General features: G+C 39.0%; 1 protein-coding gene across 14 annotated transcripts in view; it reads right to left on the bottom strand.

Moving 5' to 3' along the window:
• MYO3B (myosin IIIB) overlaps positions 1–22,295 on the bottom strand; it is a 231,995-nt gene that overhangs the window by 206,839 nt on the left and 2,861 nt on the right. For 12 of the 14 annotated variants that reach the window (XR_002439454.1, XR_002439455.1, XR_002439456.1 and 9 more), the window contains 2 exons: positions 19,744–19,809; positions 19,492–19,531 (listed from right to left, as the gene is read on the bottom strand). Coding sequence is in view for 10 of the 14 variants with exons in the window: in XM_021399366.1 (XP_021255041.1) it covers positions 19,492–19,531; positions 19,744–19,809 (106 nt within the window). In the remaining 4 variants the exon portion in view is untranslated. Of the gene's footprint in view, positions 1–4,496; positions 4,706–17,860; positions 17,966–19,491; positions 19,532–19,743; positions 19,810–22,295 lie in introns of those variants that run through there. The other 2 variants (XM_021399378.1, XM_021399376.1) reach the window with 2 other exon arrangements.

Consider the following 22,295-nt stretch of genomic DNA (forward strand, 5'->3'; position numbering starts at 1 on the left):
CTGCACCAAGCCAGCTACCTAGGAAGAAACTGTTAGGGGAATTAATGAACCACTGAAAGCCATAAGAAAATCAATAGTCAGAACAGCTTCCTTTGCTAGTTTCCTCTCGCTGCTTCTTTCTGGCTAGTTTAAAACAAAGAGGATGTCAATATCCTGAAATACAGCATACAAAAGAATCCATCAACATACGATCCTATAATTGTTTGCAGCTGGTTGTAGAAAAAGAAGCTGCAAGATGTGATGTGCATAGTTCTCTAGAGGATGAAGGTCAGTTATAGAAGGAGATGGAGAAGGACAAAAGTATACTCGAAAGTTGTTACTGATACTATACAACTTACAGACAAAAGGAACCATACTTCAACTGATCACACTGTTTCACTAGGGCAACTTAAGGGAAAATAGGACAACAGGTAACAGGACTGCTATTATTTAAAGATGAAAGCTAGATCCCTGAAAACACTCCTGTTAAATTCAGTTCACAGAACAAGTCTCTGCTGAATACAGAAACCATGAAACAGGCTCTGTGGGTACTGAAAATGGAAATGCAGAGAAAGTAACCAGAAAACATATTCTCCCTTTCTATGTACTCCATCTTAAACTTTTTAAACCTTTTTAAACCTCTTACTAATTGTACCCACATACATGTCTCTTCTCTACAAATAATCTTCTAAATTCTGGAATGTCTTTGTTACTTTCTTATTTTCTGCATTTTTTTTAATGGATTAATTTAATAACTCAAACTTACAGACTTCTAAGGTCAGCAAAAGGACCAGGATAGAGAATGATCAGCAGCAGCAGTGAATTGTGTCTAAATGACAGTTCTGACAAAAGTGTCATGTTTTCTTGTCTTACCTTTGCCAAGGTTGTTTCTATGCTGCCAGTCCATCACAACATGAAACATCAATCCCATTTCTGGGATTAACCATAATAAATCACACATAAAATACCAACTGACATCATAACAAAAACATTTAAGTGTCACATACTACTTCATGTAGTTATTACATAGGTATAGAAATGAAGAGAAAAGAACAATTTGGTTAATTCCTGTGTTATCTGCTTCCTCTTCAGAATCTTTGTTGTACAATACACACCCATAGCCCGCCATAATAGATATTCTGTGCCATCATGGATGTGTGTAAGTTGTGCATTTTCTATCCATCTTGAAAAATTACGTGGTACTCTGCTACCACAATACAATTAATCTGACACTTCTGTAATACTTGCAATGGAATAGTAACACTATTTTCATTGTGTACTGAGACAAAACAGGCCTAAATAAAATTTCTTAAGATAACACCTGGTGATATGCAGATAATTCTCTATAACATAGTGTAATACTTTCTCTAGTCAATGTTTCTGAAGTTTGCAGAGCAGTATCTGAGCATCTGGATTTACTATCTGCATAGTATTACATAAGCAGAGCATTAGGAAGCACAGTTTTTTAACTTTCTCATTAAGTTTTACAGTAAATGTTCTAGAGATATCCTTCCTTCCCCATCTCTCAGTCTACATGGCTGTATTTAGGACTCATTTTAGAATATATTCTACTCAAATCCCTTTTCCTATTTTTTGATTAAATATATTTTGGCTCTAGAATTCTCCTGAAATTTTTTCTTTTCAATATTTCAGGCAACTAGACTTACCATAATTAAATAGGAAATTCAGAAAATAATTATGGTGGCTCTTAGATATTTTTAACACTTCAGTCAAATGGTGAGAGTTTCACAGTCCTACTCCTAAACCAGTTCTGAACCACAGCATTTGTAAGATTATAACCTTAATTCAATTTTTCGGATCACAAGTTTTGAGTCTGAAACACAAAACTGTCCCAGAATATCCCAGAAAAAGCACAGTAGAACGATGTAAGTGTCTAGCCCAGACAATCCAGGCACGTGTTTTCATTTATATTCATTGCATTATTATCTGTTGCATTATGAATATTTTAAGTAAATTCTTACTGCACCATCATGTTAATGGATAAAGCATTAATCTTTATTCAATAATGCTTTATCATTTCTGTATTGTTCATATAAATCAAACAGACAAGACAACTACTCCGGGAGTACAAATACATCCTGAGGAATTAGCCATTTTCTTAAGTAAACAGATCAAAGGTGCATGGAGGAAAATATAAAGTATAGCCTAGCTCCTGACCAGCTACCCTGCAAATATAACGCTATTCCTACTTGGCATGCATTTTCTGCATTTCTTGAAGGCCTGTGTCAGATCAGAAGGCACTGCTGACTGTTGTTCGTTCATAAGGAACTCATTTTATTCCAGACATCATCTCATCTTGTTACTCTCAAGTAAGCACCACAATGCTCTTGAGAAAACTTCCATAAATCACAGGCTCCAGGTAAGCACTACTTGGGAGCTCCCTCGAAAATCACATTGTTCTTCCTTTCAAAGATTCACTCTGATGTTTCTTTCTTAAAATGGACACATGGCTTCATGTCACTTGCTGCCTCTAAAAGCCAGCTTATCAGTTTACGTCATGTTTTTTTCTTGTTGAATGGGACTTACAGACAATATAATAGTAGTCTTAAATAGAGCTGCTTAGCCTGCACAGAATGGGCCATGCTATTTAAGTTTAATTGAACACTGCCTCAATCAACTGCATAATCAAGGACAGAACAAGCAATCACTGAGGTATGCTAGAGTAGGAAGGTCTTAAAGATGAGGGTGAACTCAAACCATCTCCCCTTTTATTAAAAAAGTGATCACTAGTAATTCAGAAAATTTCCTGGGGCTTTGGTTCTCTTTCATCTCATCTTCACTGATGTCAATAGTATTACATTATGTATCAAATTTATTTATCTTAAACATTCAGCTCCACTCATTTTCAGGGCACTTTACAGATACAACATGCTTTCTTCTCATCTGCCATAGCTGAACTTCTCCAACTGAATACATCCAAGAACTGAAATGGAAATAGAGTGAAAAGACTTGTAAACAGTAATTCACAATGCTAAGAAAACCACCAAACAACTTCTTTCACAAGCAGTGAAACCAATGAATTTGATAAATCTGTGTCTTTCTAATATCCTACCATCATCGTAATTATTATTCTTTCTTTCCTCCAACACACTCAGAGGACAACCTCTGTTGCAACCTCTTTGTTGTAGCAAAGCTGGAACTGTTAGCACACAGATGGACTAAGCAAATTAGAATGTATAAAGGGCAAAACTCAACCTATATCTCCACCAGAGAGGGCTTTGGTTTGTTTCCCTAGCCTCTGATTTTCATGACAACTGCTGAAACTTATTTACTTGGGGGATTACTGCTTCTCTAATAATTCTGGATACCATCTTCTTTTGAGAGAAAAATCCTTTCTCACAAAACTTCCAAAGACTAGTTCACTGAGGCTGAGCATAAATAGCCTTAGATCAGTCAGTGTTGATACTGAAAGATAAGGGAAAAAAAAATGGTGAAGCTAAGGCAAATTAGATTGCATAATTCTTGGAAACGGCTGGTAAAAGTCAACATGCACTCCACAGTAACAAGCAGAAAATAGCTTTTGCTTTTGTTTTCACAAAATTAGCAAGAGGTATCATCAATGGCAGATGACACTTCCAGGTCTTCTGGGAGGTAATTTGTATTTAAGAAAAAAATAACACCTCCTTGCACATGACAAAACTGGTAATTTTTGCAGAGTTGTCTTGCCTTGTGACATAAAGGGAATCAAGTTACTAACACATAAGTCATTACAAACTTCTAATGAAGTTTTCAGTACCACTGAAAATAAAGATGCTAATCATTCATGAGGAATTACAGTACATTCCATTTGTCCAGCTGCTAAATGAATCAATTCACATCTACAACTCTGGACACCAAACGCTGAAAAAATGGTGCACCCAGTCAGTTATCATGAGAAAATTAAGAGTTATTACATTATAAATATAGCAATGAAACACACAAAGATCCACAAAATATTAAGCAGAAGTTATTGTTCAAGACCAGATCCAAACATCTAAAACCCAGTTAACAACTCAAACAGGAAGTTCTGATCAGTGACAATTGTACTAAAAACAGTATTTATATTATTTAACTTTCTATTAGTTACCTAAACAGTATTCCACCACACAAAATACACTAAGCAGTTACAAATGACTAACAGCTAACACATCAATTACACCTCAGGCTAGGAATTCAGCATTAAAATGAAGTTAATAATCTCATGAACCTTCTCAGTTATAAACTGAATGTAGGAAATCAAGCGACTACCAGCTACAGTCCCCATGTGTTAAAAATCAATACCCAAAGTTTTCTCCATCACCTTTGACAGTAATTTGGCACAGCAATTAAAATGCCTGCAGTAGTGTTAAAATGGAAGGAAGAAGAGCTAAGAACAGAATGATAGCCCTTAGACCAAAACCAGCCTCCTCACTGCAGTCTAATTACAAAAGCTTGAGATGCTTTGCGTACAGATGACAAAAAAAAGGAATCCAAAATGAATGTAGAAAAAAGTTAAAAGAAAAAAGCTGCAAACTTACATTAGCGATTTATTTTCTGAAATCAGTTTATCTTATATTGGATTTTTCTCCCGCAAAAGATATAGGAAATCTTCAGAATTAAGACAGTTTCCTCACAGCAGCGCTCATATCTGCCAGTGCTGCATAGAACCGTGTGTTCTGCACGCTAGTTCCAAGGCCCAGTACTATAGAAACAATGCAGCGCATGTTAGCTTAAGTTGCTGTCATGGAGGGTACAGATAAACTGGTTGAATCCCAGCAGCTTCACTTCGTTAATACTAAAGATCAGTGTGACGCTAATTGATCCTGAGCCTAATCTATTTATCAAGTCTTTTACATACAGGAGCTGAAGGATTTAAGCCACTTAGTCATTCACAGAGAGTGAGCAACAGAACTGCTCAATTTTTTGAAAGGATATTCCCACTGTTTCACAATATACCTTAATTGTATAATGTAATCAATCATAATTCAACATTATAGTGCTCCAGTATTACTTTTACAGCTGTTTTATTCTAATGAAGATTTTAAATAAGAACATTCTCTTTTATCCATGAGCAAAATAATAATAAACTGTTAACCACGATACAAAGAGCAGCTCCCAGTGCCGACAATGACTCTTGCTCAAGATGAAGTATTTTCATCAGTAAGCTAGTTGTTATGCATTACCAGCATGTGTGCAGTAGCCTACCGTGACACCAATTTGCATAATTTCTCTTTTCTAACAGGCTTCAGAAATAATAATAGGCATGCTAGATAGGATCTGCTCATTTTAAACTTTCTTCAGCAGCTATCTTTATGGAGCAGTTATCAAAAGAACCTTCAAAGAATTAAGTTTAGTAAATTATAGATGTATGATGGCAGCTCCAAAAGTAATGCCTCCTGTTGTATTCTGTTGGCCCAGAACGTCAGAGGTGGCTGTTGGTGGTATGGCAGTAGGGGTTGAACCTTCCCACCAGTATTCCATTACATTTTGTTGCCATGTGACAGATGGCAGCAGAAGGGCAGTCTGACAACATGGCCTCTGACATGGAAGTGCATTTGAAGCAAAGGTGTGGAACTGAATTCCTGTATGTGAAAAAAAATGGCACCCAGTAACATTCATGGACACTTGCTGAAAGTCGGTGGAGCGCAAACAGTGGGTGTGAGCACAGTGAGGCAGTGGGTGGTGCATTTTCACCAGTGGCAACAGGGACAGCGGGTTACTTCTGTTGTTGCAGATTTTTACAAGATCAGCATGCAGACTCTTGTTCATCACTGGTGAAAATGCAGAGCTAATGCTGGTGACAATGTTGGAAACCTTTTGCAGCTGAGAACTTCCTCTGTCAAATAGTGTTATTGTGCTCTTTGTATTTGTTGTAGCTTCTATGGAAATAAATATTACTTTCAGAGCAACCTACAAATTCAAGTTATGCTCTCTGGGCCAATAACAGTCTACTCTGAATTCAGCAACAAAACAAAGACCAAAGCAAATCCTCAAACAATTTGCTCAATGTATTTCCAGCAGAAAGGACCTACAAACAGCAGTAACACAATGTCAGTGTCTGCTGCTATTCACAGTTAATTGTTGAACTTAAAAATCAGTTAAGGATTTTTGGGTATAGATAGATAAAAGAGAAGGATAGACTGTGATACGCACAGTAGATTGAGAGTTGTTATACCTGTATACAATATTTAACATTGCCTAAATCTACAAGGAAGAATAAAAATATCTTCATTTTCTGCTGATCTGAACCCCAGAAAGACAAAGACATTACCATTTGTTAACATTTTAGGCAAGCAGAAAGAATAACCTGATAGCAAACTCTGACGGGAAGCAAACTTCAGAGACAAAAGTGAAATATTCCACACTTTGACATTTTAACTGATGACTCCTTCCTCAACTTCATAACTTCTGCAATTGTATGTTCTGACCTGTAAAGCAAACAACAGCGCTACACTATCATGATTTTCCAGATATTCATCTGAAAAGAAGTCTTGCTTTGCTGCTGTACAGAGGAATTTAGACCTGGGTGTACTTTATTATATGTTCTTATACACGGTCATTGGCAAGAAAGACATGATTTTTTTCTTCATTGAACAGGGGAAGATTCCTGAACACCCAGCACAATTTATATACAGACCTTATCCTCGCCAATGCAAAAACACAGCGCCAAACTACTTAGCCACCTCAGTGGGAAAAGGGACACAAGTATCTTGGGAAAAACAACAGATGCCAACACGGACATGAGCTAACTCTGAGCTTGCTCCTGCCAGGTATTTCATACTGAGAAGCACTAATCAACTTCAATCCCTTCCGATTCAAGGGATTTGGGGGAGATTAACACCTCCAAGAGCCGTGATCTTGAAGAGAGAACAATTTAGTAATAAAATAAGAAAATAAAGTAATAACAACAACAAAAACTCCACGAACTTTCAGAACAGAATTTAAAAACAAAAGAAAGGGATGAACTGGCCTCTTCTCTGAGTTCAACTCTTGTGCTGCTGCAAATGATCCTGAAGAAAGTTAGAACAATTTACAAAAATAAAACATGACGTGTAAGGGTAGTTCATGCACTGGGTACAATAATTACGACCCAGAAAAAATACCATCCTCTAGCAGCTCAGTATCAGCTACTCAGTTCTAATGTACATATCACTCGATTTAGTGAACAACTCTGTGTTCAATACTGTAGGCCTCCCAAACTTGGAAAATATTTTGTGCTCTCATCCAACAAACCACAGAAATACAAGAGCATGTTATCTGTTCATTGCATCACTGCAAGCAGCACTGAATGGGGAGGTCAGTTAAGACATTCACCATACAAGTAAATTAGACTGTACAACCAGTATGCAGGAGGATGCAGCACTGTTTGCATCACATTATAACCTACAGACATTATATTCTACCTCGTCACAGAGCAACAAGTTGTTTTCAACAAGGAGGATACATGCTGCAAATAACCCCAGTTCCTAACTATGTATTTAAGCAAAGAGTATCTACCAAAAAAACAAAGCTTGAAAAAGAATAAAAATGTGACAGGCAAAGCAGCAACTGATGTCATTCATTCTAGAAAGATATTTTTACATGATACGGAGTGGCTTGTCGTAGGGTTTTACTGTCTTGCTTTAGGATGCTCTTTTTACATTTCAAGTACAATCCTAAGGATTAGCAGAATCCATGAGATACTCTTGACTGTAACTCATCCCCTGTACCACAGAAGTAATAGTTTCTACATGCCTCAGGTTCTTAGTTCACAAATTGGATGAACTAGTACCTAACTGACTTGGAGTTGTACTGAAACATACCACCATGTAGGAACGTATGCTTACACCCCCAGGCATAAGCTGTTACATCTCTCTGATGATTACAGCAATATTACACCTAATACTCTGTGGTAATACCCTCACAGAACTATCATCAGCTGTCCTCAGGTGACTGTGCAAACAGGCAACCCCATGGGATGCTAGATTTATAAGTGTCCCTTGAGGCTCAGAGAGTGTGCATATCAGCTTCTCAGTCTGCTATTGTCATGAGAATATGACCTGTGGACCGGCTCCGCAAGCCACACAGGTGTGCCAGCTCCTTGCCTAGTGCCCCAGCATCCTTTCTCAGAGCTCTGCAACAGGGGTATACTTGCAACACAAAACAGACAAATGCACAGACATAACAGGGCTTTGGAAAACCCCTTTAATTATAGCTATAACAAAAACTAAGTACACAGTCAAAACAATACCTTGTCATAAAACTTCCCTGTCTCAGCCTTCTGACATTGCAAAGTTTTCCACCTTAAGCCACTGCACTTGGCAGCCCTCAATACTTCCGTCAAGCTTATGCTGTCTACCCTGAAACACTGCTGGTCTTTTCCAAATCACTCCTCCTGGTCTCAGTAGCAAGCTCTCTTTTTGTGGAGAGGCTGATTTTCCATTAAAATGGATGATGGGTATCCCTTTCCCTTGATCTCTCAGCTTTCCTTGGTAGGTGGTTCCTCTTCAACACCACTTTGTGATCAAGACCTCCCACTGAAGTCCAACCTCCCAGTTTAAGATTAAAGCTTGATAAGAGTGCTGCTCTAAAAGTAATGCCTCCTATTTTTCAGGAAGATACTGCTGGTATGGCAGTAGAGGTTGAACCTTTCCGCCAATGTACTGCGAATTAGAATTTCATCTATCAAATAGCATTATTGTGTTATTTGCATCTACATTTACAGTTCCCATGGTAGAATATAGGAAGCATTACTTTCAGAGCAACCTACAATGATTCCCTAAATTGTGCATATAAAGTGAGCATATTGACAGTCTGGACTTCTCTGTAAACAGACTGTCTCATATAACTACTATTCATGCACTGGAAGGTTTTTTACCTAGCTTAGAACAGCAATGGTTGCACCAAAAAGATACTCACTTCAGGGGCTTCCAGCAAAAAACAGTATTTTGTGGTGCTTTTTGGAAACTGCTATATCTGATTTATATCCTTGAAGTATCAATTGTACAAAGGTAATTTTCTACCATGAATTATTTATTTCCTGTTGTAATCAGACATCTGAGATAGTCATAAATATTTATACATCCAGTTAATTCACTAATTAAAACTGAACTAATTCTAAAAATGGGATGTCAGAGGCACACTGACCTAACATCCTGCTCAACTTTTACATTAATGAAGCCAACTACCATATGGGAGGCAAAGGATGACATAGAAATGGGTTAAGATATCAAGACAGAAGAGTGTTGTACGTACCCCAGAAATATTGTTTAATTTTTCTCTAATTTCCCAATTTGAAAAATTAAAGGTAAGATTCTCTACCTTTCCACTCCTTTGCAATCCTTGGGCTTCTCACTAACATTGAAATAATCAATGGAAATAACTCTCTTTAGACACTGAGTTACTGGTTTGTACATGGGCATATACAACTTCATTATCCTTCACAATTTTGAAGAAATATTTTGGACTGCTAGCTGCTTGACAGTAGTTCAGTAACACCTACAGATTGCAGGAGCCTATAGGCACAAATTTCTCAGAGTTAGACAACTGTATTGATACCATCTCTCACTCAAACCAGGTCAATATAACCTGCTAATAAAAGGATTTATTTACTACATCCACAATACAGAATGCAATTTACCAAGGCTTATAATGTCACAAGAGAACAGAAATTAAAAGAAACAAGTCTACATATATCTAGACTTTGATCAGCCTTAAAGGTTTTTCTTGCCTAGTAAACTCACAGGTCTTTTTCAGCTTATATTTCCTCACAGAAGGGAATTAAATCATTTTCACTTTACAAAACACCCCTGTCTGAGGTAATTCCTCTTTGTCCTCTCCCCTAAAACTCAAACTACTACTCATTCATTTAAGAAAGGAGTTGTCTGTGCCTTTCATCAAACAATATTTTGCCATCTTCTTCAACAGCTGATGGCCCTAGGCCTAATGCAAAGAGTCTCACCTGCCCTTAATAAACGTTAGTGATTATTCACATCTGGCTAAACTTTTCACAAGCTGTCAGTCCCTTGTGAAGCATAAAGGTCGACCAGGGGATCAGGCCCAGTCAGCATGGGTTTATGAATGGTAGATCCTGTTTGACAAACCTGATTTCATTCTATGGCAAGGTGACCCACTTAGTGGATGAAGGTAAGGCTGTCGATGTGGTCTACCTGGTCTTCAGTAAGGCCTTTGACACTGTCCCCCACAGCATCCTTGCAGAGGATGGGCATACGCTCTGCTGGGTGAAACACTGGCTGGATGGCCAGGCCCAGAGAGTTGTGGTCAATGGAGTTAAATCCAGCTGGCAGCCAGTCACGAGTGGTGTCCCCCAGGGCTCGGTGCTAGGGCCTCTTCTATTCAACATCTTTATCAATGATCTTGATGAGGGCATTGAGTGCACCCTCACTAAGTTTGCAGACAACACCAAGTTGGGAGGGAGTGTTGATCTGCCAGAGGGTAGAAAGGCACTACAGAGGGACCTGGATAGACTGCATCGATGGACCAAGGTAAACCATATGAGTTTCAACAGGGCCAAGTGTCAGGTCCTGCAATTTGGTCACAACAACCCCATGCAACCCTACAGGCTTGGGGAGGAGTGGCTGGAAAGCTGCCTGACGGAAAGGGACCTTGGTGTGCTGATGGACAGTCAGCTGAATATGAGCAAGCAGTGTGCCCAGGTGGCCAAGAAGGCCAATGGCATCCTGGCTTGTATCAGGAATGGTGTGGTGAGCAGGACTAGGGAAGTGATCCTGCCCCTGTACTCAGCATTGGTGAGGCCCCACCTCGAGTGCTGTGTTCAGTTTTGGGTGCCTCAGTACAGAAAGGACATTAAGGTGCTGGAGCAGGTCCAAAGAAGGGCAACAAGGCTGGTGAAGGGCTTGGAGAACATGCCCTATGAGGAGCAACTAAAGGAACTGGGGCTGTTTAGTCTGGGGAAGAGAAGGCTGAGGGGAGACCTTATTGCTCTCTTCAAATACCTGAAAGGTGATTGCAGTGAGAGCGGGGCTGGTCTCTTCTCACTGGTGACAGGACAAGGGGAAATGGCCTCAAGTTGCACCAGGGGAGGTTTAGGTTGGATATCAGGGAAAACTTCTTTACAGAAAGGGTTGTTAAGCACTGGAACAGGCTCCCCAGGGAGGTGGTTGAGTCACCATCCCTGAATGTGTTTAAAATCGTTTGGATGTGGTGCTTGGGGACATGATTTAGTGGTGGGTTGTTAGAGTAGTATGGTTAGGTTGCAGTTGGACTTGATGATCTTGAAGGTCCTTTCCAACCTGAGCAATTCTATGATTCTATGACACTAGCTGGAAAATGGTCAAATCTCAGAAACAAAGCCTCTCTATCCACTAACATTTACATTTTTATAGATTTGTTATCTGGTAAATAAACGACCATAGTTTAAAGAGACACACAAACGGGATCAAGATGTTTGTCTCATTTAACTGAGTCTTTTGAAGTGGCATACATTAATAACAAAAGTTGCTGGAATTACTTACAATCCTACTTTTGAGGGATGTTGTAACCAAGTAGTTCCCAGGTTGGACTACAGATTCTTTGTCTACTTGAGTCCAGAACACTGGGGAAAGATCATTCTCACAAGTCTAGAAGCAGAAACTCTACCAAGAACACTACAAAGTAATGTTACGAACTATGAACACTGCTTTCCGCTCATCACTGATAAAGAAGGTCAGTCATCAAAAAGCCTTTAAAAAGACTGATGATTTTTGGACTGCAAATTCATGTGCCTTATATTCAAGGGGAAAAAAAGTGTCTTCCTGACAGCGACAGGTTGGAGAAAGCTGTGTTCTCAGACCTATTGTGATTTCAGAAATGATTCACTGGACTCCTGGGCTCCAAAAAGAAATAAAGGAGGAAAATTAAGGAGGTGTGAACTATGGTTCATTCTGTACCTTCAACTATTGATGCCTATGAAAAATAAAGAGAAACAGTCAGATAGCACTGCTATTTTCTGCTAATTCAGACATAAAAAAAGATGTACAGTGCTGTGTTACAATAACAAAAGGAACGTGGTACTTCATGTAAAAATGAAATCCGTTGAAAGTTTCTCTGCATGTACAAAGAAAAAAATGAAAATCCATGTCTGTCAAAAGATAAAGAGACAATCATGCAAGTTTGGAAGTTATATAAGGACCTGATAAAAGATCTTCTCTCTTATCAAAGAGAAAGTATTGAAAAATCCAGAATTAATTTTGGCAAGGCAGTTAGATTTTGACAGAAGGTGAAGCCATCTACGCTAGAATGAATCTCATCTTGTGTGGGTTGCACTCTGACACAGCAAAGGAATCCAAAATATTATAAGAAAAAACAAATCCGCTCAGACTCAGGGAAAATTAGCACACAAAACTGCATATCGATAACAAGAACCAGGACAGAATAGTGCCCAGCACATGAAAAGATAGCTAAGAAGCACAACGGACTATACCATTTTGCAAAAGTCTGCAATGTCAGGATGTCTGCTTCACTCAGGAGATGCATTTAGCCAAAGGCCATTGCTCTTGATCCCTGCCTGAACTATGGCTACAGCCACACACCCCACTCAGCCAGACCTAGTCCCTGACCCATGGACTTGATCTCCTGGCCAGATCAGGAGCCCGTCTTGTCACTTTGCACTCACTTGACTGTTATTCCTGGGCCTGTTCCTCTCACCTGGCCAGCATTCTTCCAGACTGCATACTCCCTGGCACAACCCCTGCCCATTTTTTCACTGGCACCTGCGGCACTTGGCTCACCTGACCCCACAGAGTAGCGCAGCCCACGCTACGGAATACCTATTAGCACTTCAACCAAGACTTTTTTCAGACTAGCTTATCTCAGAAGATGCAAAATGGGTATGATTTTTCCATCAAAGAGATGTGAGATCTATAGATCCTTGAGTGCATATCAGGAGCTCAAACCAGAGAGAGCCAACTACCATATTAATAGATGAGCCAGATGCATTTTTCTCATGGTCATTATTTTTTACCTGCTTGAAGGAAGACTGATGAAGATATACATGCTACAGTATTGGCTGGTTATAAATTTAAGGATTTACAGACTCTAAGACTAAACTTCAATGACCATATTTTACACGAGATACTGTAATGTGGAACATACAAGGAAAAAGTATTTTAAGTTAAATAAACCCATTTTTTATGTGCATGCATGGAGTACAACAGTATTTGAAGACACAAGGGCATGTTGTTCTTACTTATCTAGGTAGTTATTCAGACAGTCAAGATTCAGTTGCACCAAACCCCAAACTGTAAAGCAGAACATTATTTCAGGATATACTTTTAAAAAGGCCTCTGCCCCAAAACCTATTTTCAGGGGTTTTTTTCTTCCTTCCATTAAATAAACAGCTTTCACAAAATTCTGATGAACATACTCATCAACAAAATTAGACTTCATCATAGATTATAAAACAATCCCAATTTAAGTCTCTGTACTTCATGAAAGTGTAAGACTAAGTTTGAATGGTAACAAAGTATTTCTCTGGCTGATAAAATATTCATACCCATTTGTCATCAAGATTTTATTAAGTAGAAAAACAGCCTTTTCACTTTTGTTCACTAAAGAACTGGCACAGATCTTTCCTTCATTCAGTTCTGAATGAAGAAGATCCCTCCTGAAACATTACTACTCGTTTCCCTTTCCTGTACAACACAGTACAGGAGATAGTTAAAATTTACTTAGAAAGATGACTCCATGTTTTAGGTACACACAAAATTTACATATTTGCACTATCCAAAGTTTACAGAAGTTTTCATCATTAAAACTTTACACAGCTTCTGTCCTCTAGCATCTCTCCAGACGTGCCATTGTTAGATCCATTCATCAGATCTATAAATATTCACTCAAATTCACTATTGAAAGTCCCAAAATTTTATAAAATCTGTACACTCACATTCATACCAAAACATAAGTAAGATGTTCTACATTCAGTTATAGTCCTAAAATCATGAAATCTATTTCAGAAGAAAAATACAACTTTACAGATCTAGAAAACATGTGCAGCATGTTGTTTCTCTCTGCACCTAAGAGGGACTACAGCAATTACGGCAAATATCTCATCCAGAGCCCCACCACATATTAAAAAAAAAAAATAATCATTTACTGAGCCCTCACATCACTGTAGTGCTGATCTCTGGGTCATTCTTCAGTTGCTTCAGCAGGTCCCACTCTACTACCAGCTTCCTGACTTTCAAACACCTCATTTGTAGTCCACATGTTGCTTTACTGAGCAGATTCAGCAGATTGCTGAATCTCACTCCCAAGTTTCCAGCTTCACTGTAGTTTAAATTATACTTCCAATTCCCGCCTAATGTGCATGCTATCAGAGCTTCTGTCACTGCTCCCTGAAGAGCTGTTTGGAGTTCTTTCTTCCCAAATGATTAATATTGCCCTTATTTTCTCACAGTCAGCTCATGGTAAAATGCAGATAAGAGTTGGACAGAAACTCTACTGCAATACCCGAGTTCGTGCATGCACAAGTTATCAGCAGTCAGTACAGGACAACTGGATGACAGAGTGAACTGATACTGTCAATCAATAAGAAACTAAGACTAACATTCTCCAAAGAAATCTGAAAATTGGAACCTACACTTTTTTTTTTGGCAGCTAGAGCCACCACACGACTCACCCCTTCAGGGACACCTTGTCAGGAAACAGGAGGATTGACTGCAGCATGAGGAGAATTCGAGGAAGCTGTAAGATAGCTGTACCAAGAGCAGTGCTTTGAGGACCTGACAGCATTGCAACCTCCTAGAACTTGGCATAGCACTGAAGCCTAAAAAGCTGCTTTTCCCATGTCATTGCTCTGCGGTTTACGAGTTTGCAAAGGACATGCCCATGGACACATTGACTTTTACATGTGGAAGTATCATCATAACTTACGGGACAGAAGAGAGGAATAGGGAGGGACACAACTCTGCCACAACTGCTTATAATTTAAAGGACATTGTCTGATTTTACAGGTACTCTGAACTATATTATTAGCCTACACTGAACATGTTGCAGCCTAAGTCTTTCAGTCTGCCACCTTCCAGGTCAGAGCATGGTTTAATTCTTGATTCCAAATGCCTTTCCACAGATTGGTCAAAAGGTGTTATTTCACAGCAACTACTTAGCTGCTATGAGGGAGCACTAAACCAAACACATTGTCTCAGCGCTGCAGTCCAACTCAGTGAAGACCTCTGCTGAGCAATCTTATGCCATCATAAATGCCTTTTATTGAGTTATTAAAGGAAGCCAGTTTCCCTGTTATGACATACACATGATTACAGCCCATCATGATAGTCATTCACTGTTGAAACCAGAAAGGGTCTCAACTAGCACTGGCGATAAACAATTTACCAGACTTAGATGATTCACTGACCATCTCCTTTACTTAATGATTAGGAATGCGAGACTCAAATGGCTAAGAAAAATAATAACAGCAATAATTAAAGGAATGGGGGATTTTCCTTCTATAAATGTAAAACAAATCATTTCTGAACACATTTTCAAAAGCACTACAAATTAAGTTTATGGTTTTTGTTAATATTCTGTAATTTTTGAAGATGTACTTTTCTTTACCTCTTTTTTTAATTACAGGAAATGTTTTGATTCGTGTTCCATAGCTCCATCTGCTACAGTTGCTCAAAATGCAACTGACATTTATATTAGGTTTGTTTCCTCACAAGAAAATGTATTAGAAAAGGTAGTCTGACAGGTCTTTATATCCACTTCACAGGCTGCACATGAAGCATAATGATCATCCATATAACTATTGACAGAAATGATGAGAGAACAAGGGAAGACAACAACATGTGCACCAAACACACCCTCTTCTTCCAAATGAGATAAAAATCAATAATATCTACATTCAGCACTCCAGGAAGTTTAAAATATAGGGAGAAAAATGTACAAGGAGACAAGAAAACTGCAATCCCATTCTGCATTTTTTACTACTCCTGGTCTAATTACTCCTCTTTAATACAATCAGTCTAAGTTTATTCCTCACACACAAAGGAAAGCTGTTAACAACGGAAATACTACATACTTTGTACAGAAGAAATTCAGGGGGATTCTTTTTATTTTTTTTTTTCTTTTCCATTCAGAAGAGGTTTTGCAACCAGGTAACAGGTCAGTGACAAGCTGTTCAGACATGCTACCAACATGACAGGATCATCCCATTTTGGAGGTGAAGGAACCAGGTAGTGATTACATAGGTAGCATCTAGACTACTTAACTGACAAATCCAGACATCAGAAACGAAAAAACAAGTTCTCTCATCCTATATCTCTACATTTGATGGCTAATGTCCTCAAAGCCAATGTATTTAAAAGCAAAAAATAGCTGGCACAGCGAACTTTCCAGTAATTTCCTTCTTCTAAATCAAAGGGAATCTGTGCTGGAAAACAACTACTGAAAATAATTTTAAAACAAATGTTTTGATTAGATGACAGATCCTGCAGTATCTGGGGTAAGCTGCTGAGCATTTGAAAGCAAATCATCTTCCACCAGTCAGAGTACCAAAGTGTTCAGTGGCCTGACACTCAGGTCTTGATAACCCTAAGGGGTGACCCTTTCTCTGGAAATTGTTGCATCAGATTAAGTTATTTCTTCATTTCCAGTTTCTCTCCGCTTAAGTTAATTACTACTTCGTGTTAATGTTTACTGCCAAATTGATAATTTTGGCTACATTTACCCAGGAAAAAAAGTAGGGGAGATGCTGAATAAAAAAGCGAATCTGGAACCTCTAGCCCTGCCTGTCTTTCAGGACCAATTAACTGCAGTTTCCTTCTATCCTTCTGATCAAGCTAGACTGCATCACAGAGAAAAGCACGAGCAAAGAGATCATGAAAAAGCCAAGAACTGGCAACAGCACTGGTCACTAAAGAACAGCAGAACAAATCGTATTTAGCTGAACTACTGCAAACTACTCCTCACTTCCCCCATCATTTATTCAATGCCTAAGCTAAGGATAGAAATAGCAGAGAACACTAAATCAGGAAACTCTCCACTTGGCAGAGTTTAGTAAAATACACCTTACTCACGGAAATATTTACAAGACAAAGGGGTGGGATTTTTCTTTTTCCAAGTAGTACTGAAATATAAAGACAAGACTTCTTTGGGATTAACATTACTCATCCAGTTCTACACTTACTCAGGAAACAGTAAAAAACTGAGCCAGCACTATTCTGAACAGTTTTAACCAGTACTTTCTGTTTCTGATTTCAATGCCAAAAAGAAAATTTCCCCTAATTTTTTAAATCTTTTCTTCTATTATCCACAAAAAAAATAACACAGTCTTCACAGCCAGAGAAATGCCTCTACATTGTTATTACAAAGTAAGAGCCAGACTATTTTTCCATGCAACACACATCATTTCTGTATGAATTTCAAATCTGGATTGATACTTGGTGTATCAAGGCCTCTACCAAGGCCTTTATAGCATGCTGTTTGTTAGTGACACCAAGTCTTCCTAAGGAACTGTTCAGCAAAATTTTCTATCTCCAGACGGTCAGAGGTAGAAACAGCACACCTGGAACAAGGAGATGCAAGACTGCAGTTAGTGGGCTCTACTTGAATGAGTCCAAAGGCAAGAAAGAAGTGAGATAAGGTGCAACTGAATACCTAAAAGTTCACTACAGCCTCCTTGACAGAACTGGAATTGAGTCAAGAAGAGTTTATTTGGTACTATGGCAATCTGACACCCATAGGTCTTAGGGCAGTTTTACCTGAGCTGGTATGGTTGCAACATCACAAGATCCTCCACCTAGCCCTCAAAGCGTTTATACATTTGGAGGTCTGTAATGCTATAATACAACAGAAAGTGCAGCAACGATAGCAGGGTAGCAAAGTCCTAGGCTACATCAAGTGAGGATATGCCCAAATGCAGCAGCCATGGACACAGAAACAATGGAAAAAAAAATCTGCTCACCCTTCAAAGGCCTCAGGTACACAGGGATCTCCACTGACGTGCACTTGCCTGTACTGCCAACCCTTAAGTGAGATCTGGGAAGGGGTGGATCCTGGCTCCACCCCTTTCGGTCACTCAGGGGCACTGCATGCACCTTAGCTTCCCTGGGTTGGCCCTCCCTTCCCACCAGGTGCTCAATCACTGGTTCAAGCCATGACTTAGTGTTTCCGTTACAGAGGTCAAAGCATTTTGGAGAAGAAATTATAGCATATAGTATAGACTGTTGAGCATTCTATAGATTTATATATCTTGTAAAGACAGCTTGGTCAAGGACAGAGGCATCTGCTGGCTAAAAGGAGTCCAATCTTCTATACACATGGTTAAGTGTCTACCCCTGCAAAAATGTGCCAATCTAACTATATTTTGTCTTGCAAGAGTGAAGATCACCTTAGCGTGACAGTGCCAACTGCTTTGTCATTAGCTCCATTATCACAGTGTCTTAGAAAGAGCTACTCTTTCTGCTATTTACTTGCAAATAGACACGCAAGAACATCAACTTAACACTTAGATAGGAAAATCCTTAATTGGAACCCGTGCTACATTCAGTGTTAATATTCTGAGTAAACTGATTTTTCTTTTAAAACTCTTTATAATGAAATCCTTGGGTTTCCTTTCACAAATAGGTTGACACTGATGTGGCCATGAATTCTGTGAATGAGTGAGCTACCATTTTTAAATTTTATTTTATTTTGTAAAGAACACACAAAGGAAAAAGTGTGTTATGGGTCAATTCACCAGACAGGAGTTATAATGAAAGCAGTATGCTTCTTCCTTATAGCATTAAGGCTGTAAAAGCTTATTCCTCTTCCAATACTGTAGGCACTGTCCATCATCAAAACCATGAGCACTACAGACTCGTAACTCAAGACTAGCAGCCTTTAAGGTATGATTTGTAACAACCACTCTTTGAAGAAAGCTAAGAGGTAAAGTCTGTAGAAATTAAACATTGTAGTTTCTTTCCAAGATGAGGCTGAAGAGTTCTTTCAAAAATACAACTAAGAATATTTCCAGCCAGGGAGATCTGTATTTCATCATGCCATGCACCATACAGTTCAGAAGTCCCTACTAGCAACCAGTTTCTGAACAGGAGGAGAAAGAGAAGTTACCTGAGCAGTCAGAAGGGCTGTTCTACTCTCAGGGAATGTCAGAGAATGGAATTAATACTTCTAATGCAATCTGAGTCAAATATAATTGTGCTGTCACGAATGAAGGCCACACTGAGAAGCAATAGCACAGTCAGTAATCAATGTTATTTTTAAACGCATGCTCTCATTTACTGTTTCTTTACTATGTACTTGGTGTTACAGTGAACCTGGGAGTCAGCTATTTTGCTTAAATCAGTAGTTTTAATTCTATTACTTGAGAAATAAACAAATAAATAAATAAGAAAAGGAAAGAAAAAGGTTAAGAAGTCTATCTCCAAGCAGAGTAACAATTCATAGCTAGTAGCTGCCCACCTGGAATATAATTATGACATGTTACCACAGTGAGACAAGGACTTATCTATTTTGTGGAAGAGAGACAGAACAAGATAATACGTTTGTTTTTCACCAACATGCCATAAGAGATGAAGTTTAAAAATTCTTTCTTACCTAATCCAGTTTGCTTCAGGATTTGCTGAGTTCGCAGATACTGTAACAACAAAACACAAAAAGAGTAAAAGCTTGACAGCCTTCAAGACACCTGAGATCTTTGGCATTTTTCCAGCTGTTTCAAAGTAACTGGCTACCCAAGCTAACAGCTGTTGACATACATGAACATCGTTGCATGCATTACGGTTCTGTTTCAAAGCTGACTAACAATAAAAGAGAATAAGGTGAAAAATTAAAGCTTGTATTCTTTACCTGACATAGTTTCTGTTGGCCATACACTGGACCCAGCAAAAGGTGCAGTCCTGCTGAGCAATAAACCTGGAATAGTTGAAGGCTGAATTATTAACAAGAACATGAGGAGGTCTCGAGCACATGATGAATGAAACAGAAATCCAAAACTTATAGCCTGATTTAGTTTGTAAAGGGAACTTAGGAGAGTTTCCTGAATACTTCACTTCCTCAGTTATTAATTTCAAACAGGATGGCACATGGAAAGAAGTGGGATGTGCTTTATTGCAATGTAGAGAATGATGAACACTGTCCCTCAAACCATCTTCATATCAATCTCTTAAGGGGAGAATTTAACTGAAATGGAAACATCTGGCTCTTATGGCTGTGGTCTCCATTCCTGTTCCCCTCGTCACCTCTCTTTTCAGTGATTAGCAGCCACTGTGCTTCCAACACAGTGCTGTGGCCTCCAGCTTTTTCATACCTAAGATCATAGATGTGCTCTCCGAGCAACTGATAGATGCACTGATACAGTCTCTACGTTCATGCAGCATTCCAGGATAAAAACTGGGTCATCCAATTAACTTTGAATATGGCACAGCTGGAATGAAATCTACGGATTTCTGGGCAAAGGCTGGAACTTCTTTAACATAACTTTGTGTCTTTTGATACTGCTGATAGCAATTAGAAAGTACCAACTAAAATAAGAAGCCTTGCCAGGATGAAAGAAAAAATTGTCAATTTTTCTTCTCAAGAGAATTTTCTAGTCACTCTGTATTATGTTCTGTGGAATTCCTATTAATACTTGAACCGCTGTGCAGCACACACTAATGATAAGCACAGCATTCAGAAAATGACTTCATCTATTCAGACACTTTGTACTGTTCCACCTAAACACTACATTCCTAATTCTGGGGATAGGAGACACAAGACTTGTAAACATTAACACGTAAGTTGGACATTTAGACTGAAACTCACAACGAGAAAACAGTACCAGTATGTGGAGCCAGGAGATGGGCAACATTAAGGAAAAGGACATATCTGAAACTTTGCATGAATAAATCAATTCAGTGCCTCTGTGCAGCTGGGACCAAGAGCCTCAATTTGCTTTCTCCACACAAACAGCCCCTTCCCTTGAAATTCACCTCTCTATCTTAAACCTCGCTCCAAACTCTCTGCTGGACTGGCTTGTTTTATTGCCTGCTCAGGTATTATTTCCAAAAAAGTCTACTCCGGGAACCCAAAGTACCAGGGCAAAAATAGAAGTAAGTATACGGCAAAGCACATTTCTTACCCATAGGACGTAAAATGTTTATATTTGAGAGCAAATTGTGAATAACAACTTGCAATGACTTTAGGAAGCCTGTACAACAAACAGGAGAAGGACAAAAAAAAAATAACTATAGGTAAACAAGGCAAAGCGCAAGAGGGAACAAACGTAAAACTGAGTCAAGGAAAGTAAAATAGGAATGGGTGGAAATGCATAAAGCTTCATAGACAGTAAGAGACACTTGATATAATGGGAATAAAGTGCAAGAATCTGTAAGATTGAATTATGCAATCAACAAATAACGCAGGCAAGTTTTTAGGCATGAAAGGCCCATGCTCAGACAAAAAACAGAATGTCAACAAATAATTGCCTGGACTGATACCAGCAATTATACCATTATCTCAGGTGTGCTGAACACAACCACCAGCGCACCATCACTTTCCAGAGTCAAACTATTACTATCAGCACAGGAAGAAGAAAAAGCAAATTGACTTCAGTTACTTTGTCACCAAGCGTAATGCCATCACAATAAGAAGGCAAACAACAATACATTTTCTAAAGCTTTACACTTTTTATTCATTTTCAGACTAAGGAAGAAGTATCTGTAACAGGAGGAGGAACAATGAAAAATGCCAAAGGTCATATGCTAGCTTTAGTCCTTCTCTTATTACATTTGTTTCTCATACATGTGCCACTACTAAAAGGTACCCAGTTTATTAATTCGTATCACACTCTGTCAGAAAATGCATTCAACTCCTTTAATTTTCATCTATTTCACAAGGAGAGTAAAGTTAGCACCATTTGGTGTTTTCAAATGTGTAGTTCTGTAGTGAAAATAGGAGACATTTGCAATAACAGCACTCCATCACCGCACAGGGAGGTAAAGTTAGTTCCTGAGGAAGCAACAACTGGCTGAGGGGTGGAGGAGTACCAGCCAGCTGTAGGCTGCTCGCATGCCTTGTTCCCTACAGGGCAGCAGCCTAGAAAGAAAAATCTCACACTCCCTTGCCCTCCCTCCTGTGCCACCACCACAGGCAAAGTCTCAGCTGTATCAGTAGAGTTTCCTGCCTGCTGCAAAGCACTCAGAAGGGACTGCTCAGCTTCACACCATCAGATGTTCATTCCAAAGTAATGGCATTCTAGTCACAGCTCTCCAGTTTTTACACAGTGAAGCATGTATGGCCTCACACAGTGCATCTTTCAGATTCTCCTCCCCAGAGAGGGGAAAATTCCTCACAGAAGTTTTTTGCAATTAAACAACAGTTTTTCAAGGTGTTTTTCAGTTTTCTGGTGCGGCAAGTCAATC

Source organism: Numida meleagris, chromosome 5 (genome assembly GCF_002078875.1).
Source record: "Numida meleagris isolate 19003 breed g44 Domestic line chromosome 5, NumMel1.0, whole genome shotgun sequence".
NCBI classification, from domain to species: domain Eukaryota; kingdom Metazoa; phylum Chordata; class Aves; order Galliformes; family Numididae; genus Numida; species Numida meleagris.